Genomic DNA, 18,338 nt, shown 5'->3' with positions numbered 1-18,338 from the left:
AAGCGAAGGTTGGAGACCGGACGATAGTTGTTTAACACAGCTGGGTCCAGGGCAGGCTTCTTGAGGAGGGGTCTCGGGAAAACTACCCTCGCTCAAAGAAGCAGTTATCACTGCCTGGAGCCAGCCTCGTGTCCCCTCCCGAATATACCAGCCAGGAGGGGCACGGGTCCAATACTGAATACTGAATTGAAGCTTCTATTTATTGATTGATTTATCCTGGAATTTAGTATCTTTTCCAAAATAATTCAAAATGACGGGAAGGGGTCTTAGAATTGCTGAGCATATGCTAAGAATTTTGTTTTACATTGGAAGGAGGTCACTTAATATTCAGCTTGTCTCCCTTCAAATATGGCAATGACCTTTGAACATATGCTTATAAACCTAATATAAAATCCATGGGGGAGGTACACTGAAATGAATACATGGCCTAATCATACTATTCCTGGAAAGGATTGCCCATATACTGTAACAGCAAACCTAGGCTTCAATATTTTTCTCCACAAGATACATCAACTTTAAGGAACATCAGGGATTTGCTTCAATGCATAGACAACTATTTGTATTTTAAAAATATTTTTATCCTGCCTTTATTATTGTTATTACTCATATAATACTCCTTCCTTTATTCCTTTATTATTTATTACTTTTATAAATAACTCATTTAATACTCCTTCCTCCTATTTTCCCCACAACAAACCTGTGATGTAGTTGGGCTGAGAGAAAATAGCCCAAAATCACCCAGCTGGTTTTTCATGCCTATGGTGGGACTAGAAATCAGTCTCCTGGTTTCTAGCCTAGAGCTTTAACCACTACACCAGACATGTCAAACACAAGGCCCGGGGGCCGGATCCGGCCTGCGAAGTGGTTTCATGTGGACCGCAAAGCCATGCTGGAAACAGTGAGGGAACGGCCCCCACTGCCTTGGCCCTGGCCCAGAGACCCTCCTTCTGCCAGAGACCCTCAGATCTGTCCCACTCCTGCCCGGGCCCCCATAGGCACCCTTGATACGAACGATGTAGAGCTGGCCATGCCCACCCAGTAGGCCACGCCCACCCTAGCCATACCCACCCGGCCCCCTGAGGGCAACCGCAATGCTGATGCAGCCCTCAATGAAATTGAGTTTGACACCCCTGCACTACACCAAACTGGCTCTCTAAAAGGTATGTGATTGAAGAGGAAAAGTATGTAAGTCAAAAACACATTTCTATACCTTAGTACCCAAAATATATATCATTTGCTGAGATGGGCGGTTATAGAAATCAAATCAAATCAAATCAATCAATAAGCCAGCCAGCCAGCTATAGTTTTTTTTATTTAAAAAGTTTTACAATACATTTTGACTTTAATCCCCCCCTCCCCCACCCCTATCCAACCCTCCCTATCCCTCTCCCCCACTCCCTCCTCCCCCCCCCCGACTTCCCAGAGCTAAATACAGGGCATAAAATCAAAAAACAAACATAAACACCCCTATGTTATCAACAATAAACTATAAATTCTATCTCTCTCTAGCTCATATAAAATGAATACAAACAATATTAATATTACAAATAAAGTAGAAAAAAAAGAGGAAAACAGAAAAAGAGCTTTACTCAAAATAAATTTTCTTAATCCCAGTCCTTATTCATATTAATTTCAAAAAAAGGAAAAAAGAAAAGAAAAAAAAACAAAAAAAAACTTTCACCTGCTATTTGCATTCTCCCACCTTTCTCTAATTTCCAAACAAATTCTCAGTTACACGCCAAAAGCGCCTATCTCTGTTAATCTTAATAATCTCCAACCAAACTAAACTATGATCAAAAATAGTTCTTGCATGTATCACGCCAAATGTCTCGCAGTTCCAAATCATCCTTAAGTTCAAATAAAAGTTCAAATACAAAGAGTATATAAAAAAAAGATTTAGGCAATCTCTAAGACAACTTGTTGTTAATTAGGAGCTTACATACCCATTCTTAGTTCAACACATACTTTAAGTCCATAACCCTAATATACTTTTCTAGCAAGCAATCTTAAATTGTGTAAAATATTAACAAAAAGAAAAGAAAAAAAAACTTTCTTTCTCCTCTATAATAATTTTACTCCATTGACATTATAATCTAAAAATTAATCAGCAATCTTAACGCCCCAAAACTTTTGGAACACCTCTGTCATGACCCCCAAAACTTCTTTAGACCGCTCTCCTCCCACATCTTCACTGTAAGCACACTTTGAAGATTCCATAACTTTCTGCTGGTCTTGCTCTTGCTCTCGTCTTGCTCTTCTTAGGGTGGCACGCGTCATCTTCTGGCCTCCTGCAGCAACCGATGAGACTGTGACTTGATCCCCTCCAACACCATTGTCCTCTGTCTGTCTATCTGCAACGTCTTGAAGCTTTCCCCCACCGTATCCTTTTGCAGCTTCCAAAAATGATAGGGGGGTTGCTTTTAACACATTACTATAAAAATCACGTGCCTGAGCCACAGTAACCAAACGATGTCTTTTACCTTCATGCGTCGCCACCAATCCAATTGGAATCTCCCATCTAAACTTAATATCACGTTTCTTAAGTTCCTGTACCAGAAATGCAAAATCTTTCCTTCTCCTTAGGATCTTCGGAGGGATCTCTTTTAAAACCAAAACTTCTTGCTCAGCCACTACCAAATTAGTATCATAAGCAGCTTGAATGACTTCATCTCTCATTACTCTCTTTGTAAAATAGACCACCACATCTCTGGGTAACTTCCTCTGTCTTGCAATCCATGAATTTACACGAAAAACTTTGTCCATATTTCCCTCAATTTCAGATGCTGACTGGCCCAGTACCCCTTCCAGAGCCTCAGAAATCAGCTGCTTTAAATCTTCTTTACCATTCTCCTTTAAACCCCTAATTCTAATAACATACTGCATCTGATTATACTGAACAAGGCTCAATTCTTCATCCATTTTATCCCTTATATTTTCATTTTCTAATACCTTTGCTTCTAATATAGAGTTCTTTTGACTGAGATCCTCCACTTTTATATCCAGCTGTAGCACACATTCAGCTACGGATTCAACCTTAGACAAGATGTCCACCCTCATTGCTCTCAGCTTCTCTTCCATCTTCTTCTCCAATTTCTCCATTTTCTCCTCCAGCTTTTTCAACTTTTCATCCATCATATCAGACATCAATTGTGCATGCTTTCCAAGAGCGTCTTGTAAATCCTTAAGCGTCAATGCCGGGGGAGATGCAGGAGGAAGCAAAGCTTGCAATGAGGTCTCTTGCACCAGGGAAGACCCCGCATTCCGGAGAGCTTTAGAAGTTTTAGCCGCCATCTTCCCCCACTTTCACTTATTACGCACTTTCACTTTGAAGCTATAAAATCCATTGAGCTAGAGAGTAAAAATAAAGAGTCCACTTCACCTTGACCTCCTGTACCGCTCTGCCTGCATCTTGATAATCAAAAGTATTTCCATTTGGCAGGGGTGGTTGCTAACGCCTGGCTCTGCTCCAATAATCCCAGAGCAGAGGCGCTGCGCAGCTCGGAGCAACCCAGGCTTCAGGGGGGCTCATCCTTCAGCCGCCCAAGCTCTCAAAGCCAGCAATAGTTTTATACAGATCATATTTACCAGATCTGCTCTGTGAAAAAAACCCCCCATTAAATTTAAATACAGAAAAGTCAGTTTATTTGCTGCTAAGTCATTGAGTGAGATCTTATAGTCCTAAATTGCTGATTTATACTAATTATATATATTATTGATTTTGCAGTTCATAAGCCGTAATCTTTTCATTGTTTATTTCATACTTACGTAAAGAACAATATAGTCCCACTTGTTCATACCCAGCACAACAATCTGTCACGTTCACAGCTTCTTGCACCATAATAGGATGGTACTCTTCTTTGTAGTAGGTTGTGGTGCACATTCTCCATGGAATCCATCCTCCACACGGTGTTTGTTTCTCATATGATTTTTGATATGCAACTGTTTTGCTCACAATTTTTATCACAGAATAATTGCATAAATGGTAACCAAGCAAAGAGAGGCCTTTCTCTAAAATAAAGAAAGGAGAGTGATCTATTAGAATGGAATTAGTGGCACAGAAGGTACTTTTGTTATCCTTGTAGATTCACAAGGCTGAAAAATAAAAGGAAGGACAAGAGAACGATGGTTGGATGCAGTTGCAATGGTAAAAGGTATACACCACTAGAAGAGCTGAAGGACTATATTAGGTACAGATTCACTTAATGGTCACTAAGAGTTGACATTGGCTTGATAACATGTAACCTTTCGATCAATATTTTAATTATTTTGAGTATGGTCTGAAGGTCCAGAAGAAAAAATGCAAGATCATGTTTGATCAACAAATGATAAATGTTAGAAGAAACTATCCAAAATCCACTCTGAACCATCAGGAATGGGGAGCATAAAATAAAGTAATAAGCATGTAACTACATACCTATGTACAACAAGCCAACCCAGAACTGGCTCAACCATTAAGCAGAATATGGTAATCTCCTGAAGCAGATTATTTGATCAGGATTTTTTTCCAGACAATTGAGAATCTTTGCTTTCACTCATGTGAAAGAATTCCGTGCCATATTCTTCTTGATGCTGGCATATCTGGTGTTATGTACTGGGCTCATTAGTAATACCACGTGGGTTGCTGGAGCAGCTAACGGCTCTCCAGCAACCCAGACTACAAATCTCCAGTGCTACTATTGGCTATCCCTAGGCGGCAATGGTTGCTTCAAACCTATTGGCTGCCACCTAGGGGCTAGACTATATATTGCAGCCAGTTGCAGCCATTTTCCCAGTTCAGGAAATAAACCATGGGTTTTCCTGTACTCATCTACCTCGTCTTCATTCCTGCGCCAAAGAACCCGCTACACAACACTGGCGACGAAGATGGGATTCTGCTTCCCTGAAAAAGAGCTGAAGTCTACGAGGGGAAGGCAGTGCACGCCGGAGGGAAAAGGCATTTTCCCCCCCCCCTCTCTCAAGGTCAGCTAGCAAGCTACGCTAGCGACCTCGTGCTCAGTGGACTCATTCCCTGAGCCTGGGAAGCAGGATTCAGAAGAAAACGCAGGAACCAGGAAAGACAGAATGCCGAAGGTTGGGAGACTTCGAGAATTCAACGTGAAGCACCCAGAGGAATGGCCGTCCTATTTGTCCCAGGTAGAAAACTACCTCCGGGCAAACCAGATCACGGAAGAAGGACTGAAGGCCGCAACTCTACTCTGCCTGTGCGGCCCAGCAACCTTTGATTTGGCTGAGAACCTTTTCGCTCTGACACCGATAGAAGCAGTCTCCTGCTTCTAGCCACACGCCTTTGCAAATTTTCAAACTTAGAAGAGCAACTACGAGACCGACTCGTCTGCGGCCTATGGGACCGAACACTTCAGCAGAGACTCTTTGCCAGACCAAACTTAACATTTTCAGAAGCACAAGAAAAAGTAATGGCCAACGAAGCCGCTGGGGGCACAGTTCAAACAGTACAGCCCACCAAAACCACAAAGCATGAAGAAACGGTCCACCATGAGGATGCCAAATGCACCAAAGAATCTTCTGAGGAAGAAGAGCCTGAAATCAACAGACTCCAAAAGCAACCCAATGCGCAAACACCGCAACAGCCAGCAGCAAGAGAACACTTACAAGGCAGTTCTCTTACCTAGATGTAAAGGGTGCAGCAGCAACCATTTTTGTGCCGGTTGCAGATTCCGATCAGCCACGTGCAGAGCTTGTGCAAGGACAGGCCACATCGCAGTGGTTTGCAGAGCCTGCCAGAGAGACCAGCCACCCAAACACCAGTCAGAAGAACCGACTAGGAGAGGTACTGGGGCCAGGGGCCAGTTAGTGTAGGGTTTTTCAGAAGCTGTAGAAGCATGTGCCGCACCGGGGCCTGATGCCCTCTCAAACCTAAACTCAGGCTCTTGGTAGAGCTACAAGGAGTTCCACGTAAGATGGAATTGGACTCTGGCTCTGCAGTCTCAATTATTTCTCAAGACACTTTTAACTTTTTGTGTAGGCATAGTAACAATTGGGCCAAACTAAGGCCCTCAGACATAATCCTATCTGACTTTCAAAATGCTCAAGTTAAAGTTAAGGGAGAAGCCACTTTGACAGTAAAATTTAAGGGGTTTTTTGGGCACTTGGATGTCATAGTAGTAGGGGGCCAGAGAATGAGTCTCATTGGACTCGATTGGTTTGATGCCTTAGGTATTCAGATTACTGGTATTAACCGGACACAAACTGCAGACCTCGTGTCAGTATGCAAGGACTATGCAGATGTTTTTGATTCAGCCCTAGGAACATACACAGGGCTGCCTATCTCATTTAAGCTAGATCCCAACGTAGTTCCAATCAGGGTTAAGCCTCGTAGGGTTCCCTTTGCCTTAAAACATAAAATTGATTCAGAAATTGATAAGCTTGTAGAACAGGGCATTTTACCGCCTGTTGATGGTGGGGAGTGGGATACTCCTATAGTCACTCCACTTAAAGCCAACGGGGAAATTCACATTTGCGCTGACTATAAATGCATTCTAAATAAAGCCCTCAAGCAACATGCTTACCCGGTCCCAGTGGTCAACCACATTTTAGCCTCCTTGCAAGGGGGTACTATTTTTGCTAAACTTGATTTAGCACAGGCCTATCAGCAATTGCCGGTTGATGAGGCCACAGCTGTGGCTCAGATGATTGTGACTCACAGGGGGGCTTTCAAAATTAAATGCTTACGGTTGGGAGTCAGTGTTGCACCTGGCATTTTCCAAGGGATCATGGAGCGTACACTTAAGGGTTTTCAGGGCATCTGCCCTTATTTTGATGATGTTCTTATTGCAGGGGAATCCCCAGAAGTGCTAGCCAGTAGGCTCAGGGCTGTTTTGCAGAGGCTTCATGAAGCAGGCCTCAAATTAAAAAAGAGCAAGTGTAGTATTGGGGTTCCTTCAACAGAATTCCTGGGTTTCCAAATTGATGCTAATGGCATTCACCTTGTTGATTCTAAAGTGAAGGCCATTAAAATGGTTCGTAGGCCCAAATCCAAAGGAGAGCTACAAGCATTCTTGGGTCTCCTAAACTTCTATCACACATTTCTACCTCATAAGGCCACACTAGCAGAGCCCCTCCACAGGCTTCTAGATAAGAAATGGACTAATTTACATGAAAAAAGTTTCCAGGGCTTAAAAGCACTTTTGTCAGAAAAGTCCACTGTAACTCACTACAAAGAGTCTAAACCAGTATGTCTTGCATGTGATGCATCTCCCTATGGGGTGGGGGCAGTTTTAAGTCACATAGAAAGGAATGGAACACAGGTTCCTATAGCATTTTACTCAAGGACATTGTCTTCTGCCGAGCACAACTATACTCAGATTGACAAAGAGGCCCTAGCCACTGTTGCTGGAATAAAAAAAAATTCCATGACTATTTATATGACAGGGACATCACGGTCTTTACAGACCACATACCTCTGTTGGGACTTTTCACAACAGACAAACAACCCCCCCACATACTTTCACCAAGAATGCTGAGATGGTCTATTTTTCTATCTGCATACACTTTTAAATTGATTCACAAACCTGGTAAAGAAATGGGCCATGCTGATGGCCTCAGCAGACTACCACTGCCACTAATGGAACCAGAACTGGCTCCAGCTGCTAGAATTTTGTCCATACAGGGCCTACCTGAATTCCCCCTCCATGCCGGGGACATTGCTGCTGAAACTGCCACAGATAGAACACTTAGTAGAGTATTGTCATGGGTATACATGGGCTGGTTGGATAAAAGCCCAGGTACTGAATTTCAGAACTATTTTGTCAGAAGGCATGAGTTATCTGCCCACAAGGGGTGCATTTTATGGGGAAACAGTGTCATAATTCCCTCCTCCCTAAGAGACAGGGTTTTACAGTCGTTACATGAAGGCCATCCAGGCATTGTCAGAATGAAAGCCTTAGCTAGAAGCTACCTTTGGTGGCCTGGCCTTGATAAGGACATTGAGGCAAAAGTCCATGGTTGTTATACATGCCAGCAATCGAGGCCTGAAATGCCACAGGTTCCAGTTCACAGGTGGGAGGAAACACACACTCCCTGGTCTAGGATTCACATAGACTATGCTGGGCCCTTTTAGGGACAGCTCTTCCTTATTGTGGTGGATAGCCACTCCAAATGGCTGGAAGTAATTCCAGTTCCTAACATGACTACTTCTAGGACCATCCAGGTGCTAAGAAAACTCTTTGCTACACATGGGCTGCCAGATGTCTTAGTTTCAGACAATGGGGCCCAATTCACTGCTGCTGAATTTCAGGCCTTCCTTAGAGCTAATCTCATCAGACATGCAACGTCTGCGCCTTTTCATCCATCTTCTAATGGTCAAGCTGAACGCATGGTGAGGACAACAAAGGAATCACTCAAGTGCATTGTAACAGGTGACTGGCATCACAGATTGGCAGATTTTCTACTCTGTCAGCACTCTACACCCTGCACTGCTACAGACAAAAGTCCTGCAGAACTACGTTGGGGGAGTCAATTGATCACTAAACTGGACAGGCTGCATCCAGATAGTGGCAGCAGAAGCCTCTCGACCAAAACCCCCTAGGGGGTTGCAAATGGGCGATTGCGACTATGGTCATGGGAATCTGTGGATTCCTGGTCAAATTACCAAAGCATCTGGGCCCCTGTCTTATGAAGTGGGGTTGGAGGGAGGGCGAGTTGTCAGACGCCACATTGATCAACTCAGAAAGCGGTTTTCAGAACGCCACTAAGTGAGGACTGCATCATAAGTCCCTCCCAAGGTCCTCAAACTTGCAGCCAAGCCAGTCCTCACATGGACTCTCAGGACTTTTCCTTCATAACTGAGGAGGAACCAGAGGGAGAAGTGGGGAGTCCAGGAATGCAACATGGATCCCCTGAAGGAGAAAGCCAACCGGACTTCAGCAACCGCTGTGCCTACTCTGCTGATCTTTCTGACTCTGGGGTGGGCCAACCTGGAGAGGCCAGCCAGAGAGCATCTAATCCCCTTGACTCAGGAGCACCAAGGGACACAGGTCTACCCAGCCCACCGGGTAAACTGGTAGACCACAAAGTGACTGGAACTCTGAGACGTTCCACTAGGGCACACAAGCCTCCTTCATATCTTGCTGATTATGTTGTAAAATAAAGAGCTATAATATTGTTGTATTGCAGCTTGCCACTGTACTACAGAAACTAGCGTTATGATGTTAACTCTCTGGCATACTGTCAATGAAGGCATATTCATTCAGGTGCTATGATATAACTGTCTAGTATGCTGTCAATGAAGCCTATTCATTCGGACGTTGTTTAATAACATTGTAACCTATATGGGTTTTTTTTTCTATTACTATTATTTAAGTTTGTTTTGATAATGAGTCTTGATAATTACATTAAGACTAACTTGTGTTAATATTGTCTGATCTAAAAGGGGAGGGGTGTTATGTACTGGGCTCATCAGTAATACCACGTGGGTTGCTGCAGCAGCTAACGGCTCTCCAGCAACCCAGACTACAAGTCTCCAGTGCTACTATTGGCTATCCCTAGGCGGCAATGGTTGCTTCAAACCTATTAGCTGCTGCCTAGGGGCCAGACTATATATTGCGGCTAGTTGCAGCCATTTTCCCAGTTCAGGTTCTGCATGAAATAAACCATGAGTTTTCCTGTACTCATTTATCTCGTCTTCATTCCTGCGCCAAAGAACCCGCAACACAACATCTGGTACTCGTGAAACTTTCATGATAAACCATTTAGGCTTATTTATTATTACCTGTTTATTATCGATACTCTGATATTCTATTTTGGTTGTAAGCCACATTGTTCAAGCCATTCACAAAACAAATTTGCTTTAGTGCAAATGCTATCTGTTCGGAAACATTTTTACTTCTGAATAAGTAACGAAGCTAATAATAATTGCAGTCCGAAGTCCTGCTGGCATCAACTAGGATCCAGCAACAAACCCAAGCACTAAAGATACAGTTTAGAGGTTAGGGCCCAGCTCTCAGAAAACTACTGTTCCCCAGGGCAGAATTGCTAAGCAAAATTTGTTTACAAATTAGCATTTTCAGCTGTATAGCTCTTAGTTACAAGACTTAGCTTGCCATTAAGCTAATTTAAAATGTACTTTGGATGGATGCATGTGGTGTAAATGTCTTTCAATTATAAGCTGAATTTTCCACTACAATTACTGGAAATTTATTGGATATTTGCAAGGTTTATAATTATTGGCTAATTATCATTTTACCAGATTAGCTTTTATTATGACATTGATAATCCAGGCAAATACTATGGCTTGAAAATATTGACATTTTAGATCAAGGGTGTCAAACTTGCCACATCACGTGACGTGTCGTGACGTATCACGACTTTTTTTTCATTGCTGGAGCTGGGGTGGGTGCAGCCTCCGTATGATGCAATCGGCCCGCAGGCCAGCAGTTTGACACCCCTGCTTTAGATTCATTGGTGGCAAATTGTATTGCTCAAGTAACAGTTCCAAGATTTTTCTTAAACACACAGAGAAAAACTATGGTTAACTTACTTTTGTAATATACTATAGTATACAGTATATTGTGGTACATTGTCCACTGTAAACAGCTTATCTTTCTTCATTGTCATTGTTATAATAAAATAATTTATTTATTTGTTAGTTTGCTTATATTCCATCTTTATTATTTTTAGAGATAACTCGAGGTGGCGAACATATCCAAAACGCCTTCTTCCTATTTTCCCCTCAACAACAACCCTATGAGGAGAAGTGGCTGAGAGAGATTTAAAAGATTATTGTTTAAAAATCTGGGAATCAAGGGATATTTTTAGGAAAGGTGAATTCCCCAGTCCTCATACCGAGAAGAAGTCCTATCCAAAACAGTGATGAATATATTAAATAATCAGATCCATAATTTGAATCCATGAATGTAATTTCAAGCAGTAAAATTAAATGCAATCCAAATAGTTGATTCGACAGAATAATTATAAAATATAACCTCAATGATTATTGCAATATTTTGGATTTCATTGCACAGTCCCTTTTACAGTTATTAATGAAAAAAAAGTGGAAAAAACTTATCTCTGCCAAACTGTTCAGTAAAAAGAATCTTTTAAAGCTGAAAATAAAGATCTACAGCTCCCCATCCCATAACCTCTTTTTACCTCTCTTTAGAACAAATTAGGAAGAGGAGCTGAAATGCTTCTCTTCTAGAATACTAATAGTTAGGGAACATTAATTTACAACAAATGGGACAATGCAAGTATTGGGAGGGGAAAATGCATTCTTTTACTTCTTTCTTAAAATAAGGCACTCTACCAGAATTTCTTTGTTCATTCTGCTGTCAAAGATAGTTTTATGAAGTGAGAATATGCTAATAAGATTCTAGAACTACAAACAGTATAGGCAAAACTTTATATCTGGAATCCCAAACAGGGTTCTCATGTATTAAGAGATTATGTCCTTTGGCATCCTTTGATAACCAACAGGCGTCCTAATTTTGTTTGTTTGTTAGGTTCTTTTAACTTAAAACAGATTAAATGGGATACCAGCAAGCTTCAAAGCAAAACATCAATCTCAAGCATGATCTTTATTCCAAGAATACTTTTAGGTCCTGGCCAATCTTCCAGCCAATCTCAGAAAATGAAAATTAAGAGGAGATACTGTCTTAAATATATTTATTTAGTTTATACAGACACAATTAACAAAATAATCTTTAATAATTAAAGGAAGTACAGCTTAATGCCTGATTTGAAAATGTGTCCACTAACCCAGCAAACAAAACAAAACAAAAAGATGTTAAATGATCTCTAGAAGGCTAAAAGAGATAACTGAGAGTCTTTCATTAAACTGGTGATTAGCAACTGGAATACTCATCTTGGCAGCCATTTTGTGAGAATACCCATAACATACTCTCAAAACTCTAAATATGTCCACTAACTCAAAAAATTGGGGATTCCTAAATGATACATGCAGACGTTTCAGCAGTACTAAAGAAAATCTTATCCAAGATTTACATAATTCACCTAAAAATTCTATACAAATTTAGATGAAACAAAGTCTCACCAAGTTCAGAGAAGAAGGCAAAGAATATGAAACAAAAGGTGTTCACATTTCTTTTACAAAGTATCATTATGAGAGAATTGTCACTGACACTGAAGTGTTTGAAATATTAAATCTATGATTGGCATTGGGGTTCAGGATGAATGACCAGCTGCATTATTTGACATGCATAAACTATCGTTCTAAATTAAAAATCTCCCCGAAATAAAACTAATATAGTACCATTAGAACTGTATCATGGTAACTCACCTGTAAAGGTATTGCTTGCGCTCTCTGCTGAAGTGATGCACAGGATGAAAATAAAACTTACCAAGATTTTAGTCAATAAAATAAAGGAGTTCCTCATCATTTTTCTATTTGTCTCCGTTCTCTGCAAACAAAAGAGCTGGTAGTTTTACATACAATTATTAGGATATAAAAGAAAATATTCGCTGCTTTTCTCCTTTGTATACAGGTATACATTGGTCCTGGAACAAAGAGAGAACTCAGCCAGTATCTTGCTTGCATGGGTTTGTTAATGCTTTCCCAAGGGACTGCCTGCATCTAAATTACCCATCCTGGTTCACAGCAACCTGTTACACTCACGTACAGAATAACAATCTGGTGAAAACACTCTTGCGTGAACATAAAAACAAGATAATGTTTTTGGGAGGGGACCAAAAGACAGATGAATTGCTTATTAAATTAAATCATTGCATTTTCTCCGAAAACTCAAGGCAGTGGAAATTGGGGTTTTATTTTATCTGCATAATAGCAAACTGTGATGACATGTTAGGCTGAAAAAATCAGGGGCTCACATTCACTCAGCAAGCAATATGTCTAAATAGGGACCTAAACTGGGGTCTCTCTCCAAATCCAACATCTTCATCACTACATTATACTATACTGGTTCAATGGATTGGAGGACAGCAACACCCCTTCCTTCCTCTTATGAGGGAGGACTCTTAAACTGCGGGAAAGTCTAGACTCTAGACAGAGCTAAGCAGGAGAGAAATAAATAAAATATTGAACAAGTGAAAGGCCAAGATTAAAATTAAAAATATGAAAGTGGCTAGGTATTGCACATTTTAGAAAGCGGAAAAGGCTCCAGCTGATTAGGCAACAATGCAAAGTGATTGTGATCCCACCCCCACCCAAACTTAGAGGGAAAAGTTGGTAAGTTTTATATTTGTGTAATTTCCACATAAATATAAGACACCACTTTACAAATTTTCAGCAATCACAATTTCAAGAAATGCCACAAAAGAAGTGGCATTTAAACCTGGTATAAATCCATTCTCTCATACCACCATAATTTCTAGAGCACTTACGAAGGTCTTTACAACTTGTTTTCATCTTGATATACATTGGACTAAATATTTAGGGTTTTCTAGTGCTATGCTATAGTAAATTTGGCAACTAACTAGAAAAATTACGGTAAATCAATTTCTTATATTTCACCATTTTTATTTCAGGGAATATAGCCACCACAGTCTTTAATATCAGTAATCCAATAACTTTTGCCTCTAGAGATGGTAATATGTACTGTCTGTTTCTAACAGCTTCAACATAATCTAGAAAGATTTTGATTCATATAGTGCAATTTTAAGGACTATTTCTCATCAAAGATCACTAACAGAATACGTTTGTTTGAAAGAAGTTAGTTCCTCTATGGCACTTTCTCCCTAGGATTGTAGTCTTAATGAATGAATTGGTTCTGCTGCTACTTTGTATTTTGTGTGGTCATACTCTCAGTAGCCTTAGGTCTTTAGAATCTATGCAAGTATTTTCCACTTGGGACTGTATTTTTGAGAAGTCTTTGGGGATCACATATTTTATCAGCACTTCCTCTCTGCTATCTTTCCCATGATTGTAAAAGTATACAATATAAGGAACTAAGCAGAAAATCAATACATAAGGAGCACCTGAGACAACATTTACAAGAAACATTTTGGATTTTGGTTACAGACAGTTCCAACTTGATATTATTAATCCTTCCATTTTTCTTGCTAATCTAATAAAACACAGGAAAAATTAATTAAAAAAAATTCTGATTTTCTTTTCTGTTCCCATTCTCACTTCTGGACACATACACAAATTCAGTCTTGTAAAATAATTTAAGAGATCCAATAAATCTTTAAAGCAATCATATTGGTTGCATTAAAAATAGTTTTTTTTATATCCCTAGAGGATACTGTGTATTTTATTTCTATGGTAACCATAGTGAATCATGCACCAGTGCCATGGAAACATATCAAGAGTATTCCATTGGGAATTCAAAACAGTATTTGGAAAAACAGTATCAATATATCTATAGTTCAGATATGTTAATATATTCACTGATTAGGTTGGTGGAGATAAAAATAAGCTGGCATTGTAAAAAAAAGGAAGAGAAAGTCTCATCTTGCATATCTCAGAGTTATGGTAAATACATATGAACTTCTAGTAAATATGAGAACAACCATTGTCCCATTTCACAGAGGATAATACTCTGGCTATCTTCTACTCTGATTTAAATATAAGACTGGAAAGCAAAGAAATTCCCCATCAAAAGATAACATTTGGAAGGCAAACTTAGTAGCTGCACACACTATACATCTGATCCTCAGGTCATGGTATAGTGTGGTGTGTTACAGATTGTGTATGCCATGTGGGTTTGTGTCTCTTTTTTTCTATATGTATTCATCAATCTACCCACTTATCTACCTCAAACTCATGAGAAAATCTGTGACTTCTGCTACAATTTTTTGAGTTGGACACTCATTTTCTGTTTTGGCAAAATGCACATAGCCAACATAGTTAAATCTTTTGAATCACCTTCTGATCATTTAAGGCTCTACCTTTAATAAGCCGTATCCTGAGAAACTCCCACAGGACCTTATTAACTTGTTTATTGTTTCTAGCTTCCTGCTTTAATATATTACATAAACTATTCTTACAAAAACAAAATTAAAGATCTCTTTTTCAAATGCACTATAAATTATGTAGATTTATGGAAAGCCCCTGAACCACCTGGTATGTCTTGCTTTTGTTTAAAAATTCAAGGGCATGTTATTTATATATTTACCAATTTATGAAGTTCCTTCAATTTTTAGAAGACTCTTCAAAAGGCAACAAGGAGCCAATTTAATATGATACATAAAACCCAACAATCTGAAACTATATTGCATTATATTACATCATTTTAAAGTTTATATTGTACATCTGTCACTGATATTACCCAAGTCCCAATAGCCTTCCAGGTAAACCAAATTCTGGAAGGCAATGAGGATGGGACTTCCCCTTATTTCAGGGGGCAAAGCTGAGAAATTTCAGAGAGAATGTCTTGGCAGCTTTATTTCTTGGTGGATGGAAGCTTCAATAGGCACCCTCTTTTCACTCAGGTTTGATGGGTAGAATCAACTTGGAATATGATGTCTTGTAGATTCCTTGGCTACCTGCCCTAAGCTACTCATAACTGCCCTCAGAAACAAACCACAAACTAGAGCAGCTCTTCCAGCAAAATCGTTTAGTTACAAGGCAATAATTCTCATAAGCAGATGAGACTCTGCAATTAGTATTACTTGAAGTTTCTGGGTGGTCTACAAAGGCAATGCCATGAAAATTATAAGCTACACGTGAAGCGACATGGACAAGATCGTCAGTGTCCCCTATTGTACAAGGTGCACATCTAGTCATAGCTTCCATCGTCAGGGTCATGTGTTAGAGGATCTCCAAACTGTGCTCTCCATAGGGATAGACAATACCAATAATTTATATCCTATGCTTTGGTATTGCTACTATTTCATTTGTGTGGTTTCTTTTTTTAAAGGGAGGGGGCGGCAGCTCCTTTTTCTCCTGCGGTATTTCTTGGTTGGTTTTGTTTCTTTTGTTATTGTCTTTAGACTTTCATTGTTTCTTTCAATTTATCTTTTGTATTTTTTAGTTTTTATAATCTTGTTATAGAATACAATAACAAATATTCATACTGATGGTATCTTACACTGGATGACCTTTCCCATTGGTTTTATATTGTTAAACAAGTTTGGGGGAAGAGTACCAAATCCAGAGCACACAATGGAAAACCTGTAGGCCCTTCTCTCACAACTAACTGGACCCATTCAGGAAACAGCAGAACTGCTACAAAATGTTGTATTTATCCCTAGTCTTCATAGGCTGTGCTGGATACTATGGATGACACTATAGAAACACTTACAAACTCTAGTGCAGGGGTGTCAAACTCAATTTCATTGGGGGCCGCATCAGCATTGCGGTTGCCCTCAGGGGGCCGGGTGGGTATGGCCAGGGTGGGCATGGCCTACTGGGTGGGCGTGGCTAGAGTGCGTATGGCCTACTGGGTGGGCGTGGCCAGCTCTACATTGTTCGCCTCAAAGGTGCCTATGGGGGCCTGGGCAGGAGTGGGACAGATCTGAGGGTCTCTGGCAGAAGGAGGGTCTCTGGGCCAGGGCCAAGGCAGTGGGGGCCATTCCCTCACTGTTTCCAGGATGGCTTCGTGGGCCACATGAAACCACTTCGCGGGCCGGATCCGGCCCCCGGGCCTTGTGTTTGACATGTCTGCTCTAGTGTGTATAGAAGATGGCCATACTTTCTTCACTCCTGTCCTGCCATGAGTCATTCTTGAAAGCAATCAAAGGACTTTCAGTGAATTCTGATTGCCAAAGATTTAAATGAATCATTTCTTCCACAGTTCTACGTAACTGTTCTCCTGTCATCTTCCCATTGAGGACAAAAGTTATAGCACAGTACTTGTTAATCTTCGTATTTATTGCATGGTGAACTTGTTCTTCACTGTGCCCCACTGATCTGCTAATAATGAAACCAAAGCAGGTCCCTTGAGAAGGGCTGGCACTTTCCTATTTGACTGTTGCCTGAACCCATCTCTTTGCTTTCTCCCTATGTGCTTTAACTAACCATAAGAACAGAGTCAAGCACATAAATGATAAAAGTTAGGATTAAGACAACTGTTTACTAGCTTGGGTTCCACAGCCTCAGACAGTTCTAGATAACAGCAAAAGATATTATCTCATCAAGCTTTATCCACCTGGCTGCTAATCTAGAGCACATATGAGCAATTTTATCCATTAAAATTATTAGCAAAAATTGCATTTTAGATCTTATGCCCTATCTCTCCAAGAACTTTTTTACATCCCTATAAAATATGTACAGTATTAACAAATGGAAAACCTGAAGGAATGTAATTAATTTTGAATGGAAGATTTTGCATGGAATGAACTTTTTTCTACATTTAATTAAAAACTTTGTATTTAGGGACATTTTTAGATACCATTTCTCTTTTATTTTCCGGTACGCCTAGCTCTAATTCAGTGAACAAGCTGCTGTATCGTCAGTTTGGTTTTGCTTTTTATGGGGATACAGTTTTGTTTTCTTTGTCTTTCATGACATTTATCTTTGGATAAAGGATTGCTTCGAATTCTGTAATTTCCTTTTTTGATTTATTAGATTTACAGATACAATCAAAGGAAAAACAAGGAAAAAAATAAAAGGAACAAGATTTGCAGTCATTGTAAAATTAATGTAAGAAACTGACATTATACATTAGAGTATCTCATATTATACTTTTAAGTCACTACTAAAATCAGGTTATTGTGTCATTAGTAACTGTAATTGGAATGTCTTAAATTTTAAATTATAAACCAGAATAAAAAATACAATAATTTTTGCCTAAGAATATTGAATATAGTTAAAAGCAAAATGCCCAACAAACAATTTAAAACCTTGCAAGATGACTTATAGACATTTGACATTTGTAAGCAATTATGGAAAACAGGAGTGGCCAAGGGACTGGAAAAGATAAATTCATACTCCACTACCAGAAAAGGGCTGTACTAAAAAAAATTCAACCATGAAACACTAGTATTTATATCATAAATCAAGATTTTACAATCCAGATGCTGCAGAATGTGCAACAAAAACTGTCAAGATATACAATTTATGTTTAGAAAACACTTCAGATCACATTGGTAAAACGGAAATGGCAAGGTGGTTCCAAAACGACTGGTTTATTGATTCTACAACGGCTTTTAGCTGCATGGTCTATCATGAATAGTCCTTTAAACATGGGTATATCAGACCACTTCATCTGCCCATTAAGGAATTAATGAGATGACCCAAAGGCAAAAAAAAAAAATTGAAGCAAAATCTAAAGCATGATTTAAAACTGGGGAAGAAATGCACCCAAACGGTATGGTATTGCTTTATTTAACTTACATGCAGAATGTGTCATGAGAAAATTATTGAGAAGTTCTACATACTGTGGCTGGTTAAAAACGCTTATAAAATAAAACTTCAAGGATAGATACTGTACATACATCTGTTAAGGATAGATTTAATATCT

General features: G+C 39.7%; 1 protein-coding gene across 2 annotated transcripts in view; it reads right to left on the bottom strand.

Moving 5' to 3' along the window:
- UMODL1 (uromodulin like 1) overlaps positions 1-4,537 on the bottom strand; it is a 37,408-nt gene extending 32,871 nt beyond the window's left edge. For both annotated transcript variants that reach the window (XR_014492523.1, XM_083362650.1), the window contains exon 1: positions 3,766-4,537. Coding sequence is in view for 1 of the 2 variants with exons in the window: in XM_083362650.1 (XP_083218776.1) it covers positions 3,766-3,880 (115 nt within the window). In the remaining variant the exon portion in view is untranslated. The remainder of the gene's footprint in view (positions 1-3,765) is intronic.
- Positions 4,538-18,338: the final 13,801 nt, after the last annotated feature.

The sequence above is a fragment of the Vipera ursinii genome, assembly GCF_947247035.1.
Source record: "Vipera ursinii genome assembly, chromosome: 4".
NCBI classification, from domain to species: domain Eukaryota; kingdom Metazoa; phylum Chordata; class Lepidosauria; order Squamata; family Viperidae; genus Vipera; species Vipera ursinii.
Note: the sequence above shows the minus strand (reverse complement) of the source record. Positions and strands in the feature narration are given on the sequence as shown.